At 44.1% G+C, this 12175-nt stretch overlaps 1 protein-coding gene across 1 annotated transcript; it reads right to left on the reverse strand.

Moving 5' to 3' along the window:
- Nucleotides 1–7130: 7130 nt before the first annotated feature.
- LOC129644385 (ubiquitin carboxyl-terminal hydrolase 11-like) lies at nucleotides 7131–10125 on the reverse strand. Its single transcript, XM_055570046.1, is given in 2 exon segments — nucleotides 7131–9578; nucleotides 9580–10125. Coding segments are annotated over 2 exon segments (2640 nt in total). The 3' UTR covers nucleotides 7131–7484.
- Between the last annotated feature and the right edge of the window lie 2050 nt (nucleotides 10126–12175).

The following is a 12175-nucleotide window of genomic DNA, read 5'->3' on the forward strand; positions in this document are numbered from 1 at the left end:
GTGCCACCTCTTTGAAGAGGACCCTGCTCTCCCTTAGAGCTTATGAGTCATGCCAGAAAGAGGCTTCTTCAAGACAGCAATGCAATACTTGTAATTTCTGTAAATAGCCCCATCTTTCAGAGTGATGTCATTTCTACATTTGATATGCTTGTATTTCTGTAGGATGTATATAGTTTAGGGGAATTTTTGTTTTTGTTTTTTTTTTAGAAAAGTCAACATGTCTGTTTTTATTTATTGCTTGAAACAAAGATCATTTGAAGAAAAATAAATACATTTTCGACCACCTCTGGCTTGGTTTATCCTTTCCCGAAAAACTGCCAATATGATGACTTGGAAGGTCTGAATCATTTGATGGTAATCTTGTGGAGATGGGCCACTCAAATCTGTGAGCTCCCTGAACACCACGGAAGGTGACAGGTGAAGGCAGAGAGGAAATCTCTGAGAACTGGATTTTTTAGACAAAAAGAAGTGAAGGGTAAGACACAGATGTCCTCATCTGAGAGTCTGCTTTCTTTTTAAAACAATTATTTATTTTAATTGGAGGATAATTGTTTTATAATATTGTGCCGGTTTCTGCCGTCAGTTCAGTTCAGTCGCTCAGTCATGTCCGACTCTTTGTGACCCCATGAATCTCAGCATGCCAGGCCTCCCTGTCCATCACCAACTCCCGGAGTTCACTCAGACTCATGTCCATCGAGTCAGTGATACCATCCAGCCATCTCATCCTCTGTCGTCCCCTTCTCCTCCTGCCCCCAATCCCTCCCAGCATCAGTCTTTTCCAATGAGTCAACTTTTTGCATGAGGTGGCCAAAGTACTGGAGTTTCAGCTTTAGCATCATTCCTTCCAAAGAAATCCCAGGGCTGATCTTCAGAATGGACTGGTTGGATCTCCTTGTAGTCCAAGGGACTCTCAAGAGTCTTCTCCAACACCACAGTTCAAAAGCATCAGTTCTTCAGCGCTCAGCTTTCTTCATAGTCCAACTCTCACATCCATGCATGACCACTGAAAAAACCATAGCCTTGACTAGATGGACCTTTGTTGGCAAAGTAATGTCTCTGCTTTTGAATATGCTATCTAGGTTGGTCATAACCTTCCTTCCAAGGAGTAAGCGTCTTTTAATTTCATGGCTGCAGTCACCATCTGCAGTGATTTTGGAGCCCCAAAAAATAAAGTCTGACACTGTTTCCACTGTTTCCCCATTTATTTCCCATGAAGTGATAGGACCAGATGCCATGATCTTCGTTTTCTGAATGTTGAGCTTTAAGTCAACTTTTTCACTCTTCACTTTCACTTTCATCAAGAGGCTCTTTAGTTCCTCTTCACTTTCTGCCATAAGGGTGGTGTCATCTGCGTATCTGAGGTTATTGATATTTCTCCCAGCAACCTTGATTCCAGCTTTTGTTTCTTCCAGTCCAGCATTTCTCATGATGTACTCTGCATATAAGTTAAATAAACAGAAAACCAGAGGAACCAGAGATCAAATAGCCAACATCCGCTGGATCATGGAAAAAGCAAGAGAGTTCCAGAAAAACATCTATTTCTGCTTTATTGACTATGCCAAAGCCTTTGACTGTGTGGATCACAATAAACTGTGGAAAATTCTGAAAGAGATGGGAATACCGGACCACCTGGCCTGCCTCTTGAGAAATCTGTATGCAGGTCAGGAAGCAATAGTTAGAACTGGACATGGAACAACAGACTGGTTCCAAACAGGAAAAGGAGTACGTCAGGGCTGTATATTGTCACCCTGCTTATTTAACTTATATGCAGGGTTTCTGCCGTACATCAACGTAAATCAGCTACAGGTATATATGTCCCCTTCCTCTTGAACCTCCCTCTCACCTCCCACCCCATCCCACCCCTCTAGCTTGTCATAGCACCAGGTTGAGCTCCCTGAGTCATACAACAAATTCCCACTGGCTATCTATTTTACACATGGTACTGGATATGTTTCAATGCTACCCTCAATTCATCCCACCCCCTCCTTTCCCCACTGTGTCTGCAAGTCTCTTCTCTATGTCTGCATCTCCATTGCTACCCTAAGAATAGATTCGTCAGTACCATCTTTCTAGATTGCATTTATATGTGTTAATATACAATATTTGCTTTTGAGAGTCTGCTTTCTGCCAGGCCCAGGATGGCTCTCAGGAGAGGTCTATCTTAAACACCTTACAACACAAGTGATTAGGGCTACAGTCAAAGATTGTACAAGGAGTTGCCACACCCTTCCCCAACAGTAGCAAAGGGGCCTGGCTCCCAAAATCTTAGGAAATTTTAGAGACCTCGTGTTCCCTCATGTTCTGTTGGGAGCACGGAAATAGCAATATACATTGAGGCCAGGCTGAAGTAGTAAACGGATGAAGGTGATATAAGGCAGTGGTTCCCCAGTGGTCATTTGGTGATCGGTTCTATCAGATTCAGTTAGTACAAATGTCCCAAAGTGTAAACCAAAAGTATGTTAGTAAACACGTATTTCCACTGTGTCATTTTTATCTAACGTTATTTTGGAAGCACTCAGTTCAGTTCAGTCATGTCTGACTCTTTGTGCGACCCCATGGACTGCAGCACGCCAGGCTTCCCCCCGTCCATCACCAACTCCCAGAGCTTGCTCAAAGAGTTGGTGACGCCATCCAACCATCTCATCCTCTGTCATCCCCTTCTCCTGCTTTCAATCTTTCCCAGCGTTAGGGTCTTTTGTAATGAGTCCCTCTTCGCATCAGGTGGCCAAAGTACTGGAGCTTCAGCTTCAGCATCAGTTCTTCCAATGAATATTCAGGACTGATTGTCTTTAGAATCGACTGGTTTGATCTCCTTGCAGTCCAAGGGACTCTTAAGAGTTTTCTCCAACACAGTAAGCAATGCAATTAGCAATGCAATTTGGAAGCACGAGTCAATGTAATTAGCAAGTGAACGAAATGAGGTATACGGTTTGAAAAATAGGAGGCCAAATTATTTGCAGATGATATGTATCTGAAAAACAGGAATCAACTGAAAAGCTATCAGAAATGAGAGAATTCAGCTAGTGGTTGATTATATTAACATGAAAAAAATCAATAGCTTCCCCATATGAAATATCAATTTAAAATAGATGTAGTAGATCCCGTTTACAATATCCGCTTAAAGATAAACTGCCTACAGTAAACTTTACCAGAGATAGGCAAGACCTAGCTGATGGACCTGCTAAAGCACTACTGGACTTCCCTGGCAGTCCAGTGGTTAAGACTACGTGCTTCCAATGCAGGGGGTACAGGTTCAATCCCTGGTCAGGAACTAAGATGGTACGGTGTGGCCAAAAACTAAAAAAAATCTTCAATGAAAAAAAAAATAAAGTCCTACTAAGGGACATAGAAAAAAAAAAGTCCTATCAAGGGACATATAAGAACACTTGAAAAAAAGCTGAAGGACATACTATATTCTTGGATTAAAAGACTCAGTATTGAAAAGATATGATTTCTCCATAAATTAACCTGTCCTTTAATATGATCTCAATCAAAACACCAACAGAATTTGGGAGGAACAGGGCAAAATATTCCTGATTTCACCTGAAGAGACAAATATGCAGAAGTGTGTAGGAAAATGGAAAAAAGAAAGGAAGTTGTAAGGTTGGAGGGGGACCACTTGTACTGTCCCTCTATCACCATTGTGATAAAAAGTTTTAAATTTTTTATAGATTATTTTAAAAATAGAGATCCTTAGGGCCATCTAAGACATTGAGTCAAAGATTCCACAAGCTCCTACAAGTGATTATGACCAAGCCACCAGGGAAGCCCAGGGAATCTATTTTTAACTAGAACAGTAGCTGAGGGAACCGACTCCCCACTAGTTGCCATAGAAAAGTTCAGTGGTTAAGCTCCTGCACTTGACTTTGGGGTTCCAGGCATCTCTACCAAAGTGCTGCCAAGCTGACTCTGTGTGACCCCTTGGGGTGGTTGTACAACTCTTAAATTTAGTAAATTTATGAAAAAAATCTTATACACTTAAAATGGTAAATTTCATGGTATGTAAATTACATCCCAATAAAGTTGTTCAATGATTAATACATGAAAATAAATACATATGTTCACTGCCACAAAATTCAAAAATGCAAAGAACAGTGAAAGTTCCTTCTGCATATCCTTGCCTTACACCCCACTGTAAGAAATTTTCAGTAACCAAGATGAGCCATTGGGTGTAATTACTTCAAGATTCTGATTTATGCATTTTATAAATTCAAGTGTTGGACAGTGCAGGGGAGCAAAACTGGCCACCCCTAAATGTTTTTTTGGCATGCAAATTATTTCAAGCTGAAAGTAAGGAAGGACAAAAGGCTCAGGAAGAAACTTTGACCTTCCTCCTGAAGAATGCAGACAGAAGACCTGCTTCAGGAAGAGAACATCACCTTAGATAACCTAGCCTGGACCAGGTGTGTAGATGGGGAGGAATCCAGCAAAGTCTGTTAAAATTCCTCCGTCCCATTGTCTCCGCAGGGCCCAGCAAATATTTATTTACCAAACATTTGCTTTTCATCTCCATATAAATTGCCTTCCTTTCCTTTGAAGTGCCAAATCACTACCCCCAACATCCTCTTTTATCTTTAGCCGAAGATGGTCTTTAACTGGAGGGTTTCAGCAGTTTTGAGTTACTCAGTTTTCCTGGGTCTCTTCCACGGATACATGTCATTCAACTTTTGTGGGCTTTTCTCCCGTTTATCTATACATATCTCATGCCAATTTAATTCTTAGACCAGTCAAAATAACGTAGAAGGGGAGCGGGAAAATTTCTTCCTCCCAGACAACAGGATAACATTTGAGTTGTTAGCCAAGCCAGTTATTTTAAATAGACATTCAGAGTGTACAGTCTCTGCTTTTGTTCTGTTGCTAAAAATCAAGTTAGTTAAATATGATATTCAACACCCTGATATTTTCATTTTTATTTTGTCAGTTTCTTAGAGGAATGCATTACAAATATGAGGAGGATTTGATAAACTCAGAATCACAGTGTAAGACTTTAACAGTTTGTGTTTTCTATTTCAATGATGTCTCGCATGCATGAAGTTGCGCTTTATACAACTTCTTGTGGTCAACAGCTGGGCTTCCCAGGTGGCACTAGAGGTAAAGAACCCGCCTGCCAATGCAGGAGACATGAGACAAGGGTTCAATCCATGGGTTGGGAAGATCTGCCGGAGGAAGGCAGGGTGGTCCACTCCAGTATTCTTGCTTGGAGAATCCCCATGGACACAGGAGCCTGGCGGGCTACAGTTCATGGGGTTGCAAGGAGTTGGACACGACTGAAGTGACTTAGTACGCATGCAGCACGTGGTTGATAGGTAGGTGATGTTTCTTGTTTTCCATGTATGTAAGGCCATTCTATTGATACTTTGGAATCAATAATACCATGTCTACATTTGCTTGGTCACCTCTTGTCTGGGATGTCTTTATACATCTCCTTTTCATTTTAAGTAACAGTTGCGGATTTATTTTTTAATCCTAGAGAACACATGACCATTGATAGAAATATGACTGTAGATTTATAGGTTGAATTCTGTAGTTAGGGTTAAAGTGGATTCTGGATATTTGCTTACAACAATGTTACTCCTTTTAAAATATAACCCATGGCTTTGAAGGGATCCAGCAAGAAAACCGAAGTGATGTTTCCACGCCCTTTTCATTTTCATCTCCCAGTGGAAACGATTTTCTTCCAACATTCTGAGCAAATGGGCAAAAATAGCAGAAATGCTAAGAGAATCACACATTTATGGTTCTATCATCATCATCACAACTTTCTTCATTTCTAAGATGATTGCTCCTGCTTTTAAGTTTTCAAACAGAATGAAGCACTTCACCTGGAAATCAGACTGTACATTTAGAGGACAGGCCTTGAATTACCGAGCTGCAAGATTTAGAAAACATGTATTATTCTTGTTTCAATTTCTTCCCTTCCCACAGTTACACAGTTTTATTGAAAAAGTCAAACACATCCAAATATTAGAAAGCAAAAAAATGTCCTGAAATCCTGTATCTCTGAAACACTTACCCTCAACATTCCATGACCATCTTTCTACATATACATGTGTGCATATATACACACATACATATATACACGTGTGTTTTCATATTCTAGCTCATGAACAAAGAGTCATGATAGTTATGTTTTCTTGTGGCTTGCAGGTGATGTTTCTTTCTTTGTTCTATGTTCCAGACAGACATAAATAGATATGCACACCCATTTTTTTCTTTCAAAAATGTCAGCCATATTGTTAAAAAATATATTCTTTTCACATGTCTCCCTCCACCAGATTCTGCAAACAACCACTGTTAACCATCACATGTCCTTCCTTTTCCCTCTATCCCCACAGAGTCTTACACGATATGATGTGTTGTATTATATGGTATACAGGTATAAAGTGCATACACCATGTATCTATATGTTTAACTACATATAGGAATTTTATTGGTATTTGTTTTATAAAAACAAGATCATACAATACAGTTTCTGCATCTTGCTTCCCTTGATGTATTGTGGAAATCGCTTCAACCCAACGCTAAATGAGATGATTTACTCCTAATTTCTTTCTTTTCAACATTTTTTGGCTGTACTGCATGGCATGAGGGATCATAGTTCTCCCTGACGGGGGACTGAATCCAAGACCCTTGCAGGTGTTAAGTCTTAACCACTGGACCACCAAGGAAGCCCCCCTCCCAATTCTTTTATGTAGATAAATTATTCACATAGATCAAAAATTTTTAAATATATAATAAAATGCCTCCTTTTCAACTAAGTCACCTCACCACCGATTTACCGATGTTATTAGATTAAAAAAAAATTGTTACCAGATTTTGACATATTCACCAAGAAGGTATTCCAGTCATTTGAGTAAGCACATGAAGGTATAGTATGTTCATATTTTTGTAACTTCTCTCCCTATCCACTGCTTTTATACCCACTCACTAACACTTGTTATACAACTTCCTGAGTTTTGTCAGTCTGAGAGGTAACTTGTGTTAACTAATTTTAATTTGCATTTCTCTATGAGATAGAGCAATTTTTACACATTCAAGAACCATTTGTATTTTTCTATGAACTGTGTATTTATAACTTTGATCTGAATTTTTTTTTTTTTTAGGAACACACTGGCACTTTTATATATACACAGTGCAAGGTACAAGGTCTCAGAAAGAAAATACACTCTGTTCAGGTGCACCCCACCCCCACCCCCTGAGAACACCCCGGACTGAGGACAAGAAGGAAGGGGAGAATCATAAATAGAGAATAGAAGGGAAGGCTGATGCTCTGAAGAGCAAACACGGGTGGGGAACACACTGCTGGAAGGAGCCATGAGCTCTTTTTCCCTGGGAGAGAGCGATGTAGCGGCACAGGAGAACAGCAGCCATGACTAAGCCCACGACGCCTGGTGCGGGGCACCTAATGGGTAAGAGAATGGGGGTGGCTTTGGGAAGGAAGAGAGCTGGGACAGCTTCCTTCCCTCTGGTGGGGCCGGGGCCCCTCAGTTTACATCCATGAACCCCGACTTGGGTGGCGCATCGCAGGCAGAGGATGCCGGGGGGTTCAATGAGCCAGCCTGGGGTTGTAGACGGTGTGCCACGTCCTGGCGCTGGTAGAAGAGGACATAGGCTGCCTTGGACTCAATCTGATTCTCCGTCACAGGCAAGACGCTGTTGTCATCGAAGTAGTGCCACTGGCCGCTGTCCTTGTTGCAGGCAAATGTCGTGTAGTGTCCATCCCGCAGGCCCCCATAATGGTTGGAAACCGCGATGAGGTCGTATTTGTAGAGCTCCGGAGCTGAGTTGTCCTGAGGCTTGATGACAAACTCAGAGAAGTCCAGGTCCCGGATAGGAAACTCCACAAGCGTGTCCAGCTTTTCGCGGGAGAAAGTGGTGTAGGAAAAGCGCTTCAGGTGGATAATGAGTGTCTCTGGTAGCATCCACAAGTCCAGCTTCTTGGTGGCCAGCTGGTGCTGCTTGCAAGTGGGGCAGTACCAGGGGTTTTCCTTCTCCAGGGTCTCAACAGTGGTGAAGAGTTCGATGCATTCCTGCAGCTGCACTGGGGCCTTCTTCAGCACGTACCCGACACAGCTGTGCTTCACGTAGCCCTCAGCCTCCACCTCGTCATAGTAACGCTTCTTCATCTCTGGCTCCCAGTCAATGGCAATGTATGGCTGTGCCTGGGTATCCTCGTTGAAGGTCCAGCGGTCGCTGGTCCCATTGGAATTAACCCTTTGCAGGGTGAAGAGGTGCTTGTGCCACACCCTCTGGGGCCAGTGAGATGGCCCAGGAGAGGTGTCCACAGGGCCGGGGCTACCGCTCACAACTCCAGAGCTGGACCCAGCCTGCTCCAGCCCAGGGTCTTGGGAGCTGCCCCCAGACCCATGTCCAGGCTGAGGGAGGCTGTCCTTACCCTCCAGGTCTTTCTCATCCCCATCTTCCTCATCATCCCAGCTGGGTCTGGTCACGTAGCGTGAGAGGCGGTACAGCAGGATGTGATACAGGGCGTCCCACGAGAGCCGGTCCCGGGGCACCGACACCAGAAGCGGGTGCCCGAAGAGCATCAGGCCATAGTAGGAACCGTTGTAGTCCCGGGCTGGGGTGCGCTCCCGCAGGTAGACAGGAAGCACAACGTCCTCTCTGGAGTTCTCCCCAACGGCCGCCCTGCCTGACACCTCGTATATGAAGATATCGTCTCTGTCCAAGATGCCGCTCAGAGACTCCTCCAGTTGGTAGATCTTATAGAAGCGGTGACTGAAGACATCGGCCACCATCATCCTTTCTGGAGAGACGCCAGTGTGTTTGGCCAGAGCCACACACAGATCCAAGATCTTGCCTTTCTTGGGGACCAGGAGCTGGTGTTGCTCGGGCTTGCGGCGGGGGTCCATGGAGACAAAGAAAATCTCCATGACCCTCTTGTGGCTCACAGGCAGTGGGACACTGAGGTAGCAGAAGGGGTCGAAGGTCACAGACACATTGCCACACTCAGGGCACACCAAGGTGGACTTGAAGAGGCCATGGAAAGTGTCCACGATCACAGAATCGTTCCACCGTTTGTGGTTCTGCCAGGCCTCCTGAGCCACCTCGTGATCGGGTCTCCCAGCAGCGTCGCACAGCTCCACGTATTCCTTCTTCTTGACGCGATTGAGGTCCTCGTGCAGTCCATCCAGGAGGAACGACAGCAGCTCCTGTGAGTCATGCAGCTGGTAGCCCAGGAACTGGGACGCAAAGTGGCTGACCTTGGTCTTGAACACGTAGGGCACGATGGAGCGGTGGTGGCCGGACCACGCCTGCTTCACCAGGTCGGCATAGGCCTCTGCAATCTCCCCCTTCATGCCCAGCGGGTTGCTGAGGTTGAGCTCCTCTAGGTAGCGGTTTTGGAGGAAGTACTCGGTGAGCTGCGGCACATTGCTGAGGCACTGCAGGGCCGAGTTCATGAAGCACGTGTTGCCCAGGTTGGTGAGACCACAGATGCCCGGCTGGCCTTGTAAGTCCTCACCCTCCTCCGATGCTCCAATCGTGTGTGGTCGCGCACTGCGCCAGGTGCCATCCTTGTTTCGGGTCTCCATGACGACCACCTGCTCAGTCTCGAGAGCGGGCGTCAAGCACTGTGACGCAGGCGTCGCACAACCTCTCAAAAGAGCCCTCCGCGTTCTTGAGCCACAGCCGGGTCTCTTCCTGGGGTGACCCGGAAACTGTTCTCGAGCGGTGCGCAAAAACGAGGTCACTAGAATCTGCGGGGCTGAGCTGAGCCGTGGGCGGTGTGTCCGTATCATTGAGCTGGACGAGCACCAGTCCTACTGGGTGCACTTCAACCTTGTGGGTGCTGGGCAGTTCCACGACCTTGCGTTCCATGCAGGGCGGGTCATGCTCTAGAACATACCAGTTGACCAGGTAATGCTGAGCAGCCATTGGGAGCAGCACATAGTCTTTACCTTCCGCCAGTCCCTTCTTGAGGCGTCCGTTTACCTGGTCTTCAAAGACCTCAGCCTTGTTGATGCAGCCAGGGAAGATGCTGGAGTCTTGATCGCCTCCCACTGCTCGTACCCATGCTGCCCAATGAGGAACCTGCATTTTCTTCCGTCCTGGGAAGAAGAGCTCGACCAGAGACAAAAAACTTGCTGCATCACAAACTTTACTCATTTGCAGGCGCCATTTTTTGCTTCACCTGATTTTTTTTTTTTTAAATAATCTTACAGGCTTTTAGGAACTCTCTCTGTATGAAAGAGATTAGCCCCCTTCTACAGTAAGTAATGTTAGTCGCTCAGTCGTGCACAACTCTTTGTGACCCCATGGACTGCAGCCCACCAGGCTCCTGTCCATGAGATTTTCCAGGCAAGGATACTGGAGTGGGTTGCCATTGCCTTCTCCAGGGGCTCTTCCCAACCTAGGGATGGAACCCGGGTCTCCTGCACTGCAGGCAGATTCTTTACAGACTGATCTACAAGGGAAGCCCTTCTAAAGTATGAATTGCAGATATTTCTCCCAGTTTGTTATTTGTCTTTTGACTTTGTTTATAATAGTTTTTAAAAAATATGTTATCTTTTTGAGTCTTTGCTTTCCATTCTTTTTGTATACATTCTCCTGTCTTATTTTAAAGAATATTGAGACCGAGAACACAGCTGCTTACCTTGTAGGTTGGTCCCAGTGCTGAGCAAGGAAACATCAGTTTTATTTCAACATCATAGGTTGAGTGAGTGCCTGAGAGAGGGGCTTGCTTGGGTAACTGTTCTCTCTTCCCAGTACTTCCCCTGGGTCTGAACTTTGGAGCACGAGTCTACAAAATCAGTTCCTAAGTTCGAAGTGGCAGAAACATAAAGAATATTTGAATTTACCCTCTGTCTTCCCCAGTTTTAAACGAATTTAAAACATCAGCCTTTTTAAAAATACATGTTCACACTATTCACCACCTTGAAGTCAAAGGAGGATTAGGTTTAAATTAATTATTTTTTATTATTTATTTCTTCATGTGCATCTCTATGTCTCCTCTCTAAAAGAGGAAGTATTAGTGTATACATTATGCTTGTACATGTGTTTCTAGCCTTCTCTCTCTTTATTAAATAGGTTTAATTTTTTTTAGAGCAGTTTTGGGTTCAGCAAAATTGAGCAGAAGTTATAGAGATTTTGCATAAACCCCTGGTCCCGGTTGATAAAAGCCTCCTCCATTATCAACATCCTCTACCAGAGTGGTATATTTGTTACAATTGATGAACCTATGTTGACACATCAAAATCACCCAAAGTCTACAGTTTGCATTAGGGTTCACTCTGGGTGTTGTACATTCTATGGGTTTTGGTAAATGTGCAGTGACATTCATCCACCTTTACAGTATCTTTGAAGGTATTCTCACTGCTCTGAACATCTTCGTGCTCCACTTAGCCATCTCTCCCTTCCTGACTGCTGGCAACCACTTCTCTATTTGTCTCCACAGTTTTGTCTTTTTCAGAATGTCATATAGTTGGAATCACACACCCTGTAGCCTTTTCAGATCAGCTTCTTTTGCTTAGCATTCACGTTTCTTCCACGTCTTTTCATGGCTTGAAAGTTCATTTCTTTTTAGCGCTGAACAAATATCCCACTGTCTGGAGGTGCCAGAGTTTGTTTATCCATTCAGCTACTGAAGGGCATATGATTGCTTTCAAGTTTTGTCAACTGTGAATAAAGCTGTTAGAAACACCTGTGCGCGGGTATTGGCATGAACCTAAGTTTTCAACACCTTTGCATAAATATCAAAGTGCACTCTTGTTGGAACATACAGTATGTTTAGTTTTTTAAGAAATGGCCAAACTGTCTTCTGAGGTGACTATACCATCTTGCATGCCACCAACAATGAGAGTTCCTGTTGCTCTGCATCCTCACTAGCATTTGGTATCAGTGTTCCAAATTTTGGCCAGAGACAGGGATCAAGACCATCCCCATGGAAAAGAAATGCAAAAAAGCAAAATGGCTGTCTGGGGAGGCCTTACAAATAGCTGTGAAAAGAAGAGAAGCGAAAAGCAAAGGAGAAAAGGAAAGATATAAACATCTGAATGCAGAGTTCCAAAGAATAGCAAGAAGAGATAAGAAAGCCTTATTCAGCGATCGATGCAAAGAAATAGAGGAAAACAACAGAATGGGAAAGACTAGAGATCTCTTCAAGAAAATCAGAGATACCAAAGGAACATTTCATGCAAAGATGGGCTCGATAAAGGAC

The sequence above is a fragment of the Bubalus kerabau genome, chromosome 2 (assembly GCF_029407905.1).
Source record: "Bubalus kerabau isolate K-KA32 ecotype Philippines breed swamp buffalo chromosome 2, PCC_UOA_SB_1v2, whole genome shotgun sequence".
Classification (NCBI taxonomy): domain Eukaryota; kingdom Metazoa; phylum Chordata; class Mammalia; order Artiodactyla; family Bovidae; genus Bubalus; species Bubalus kerabau.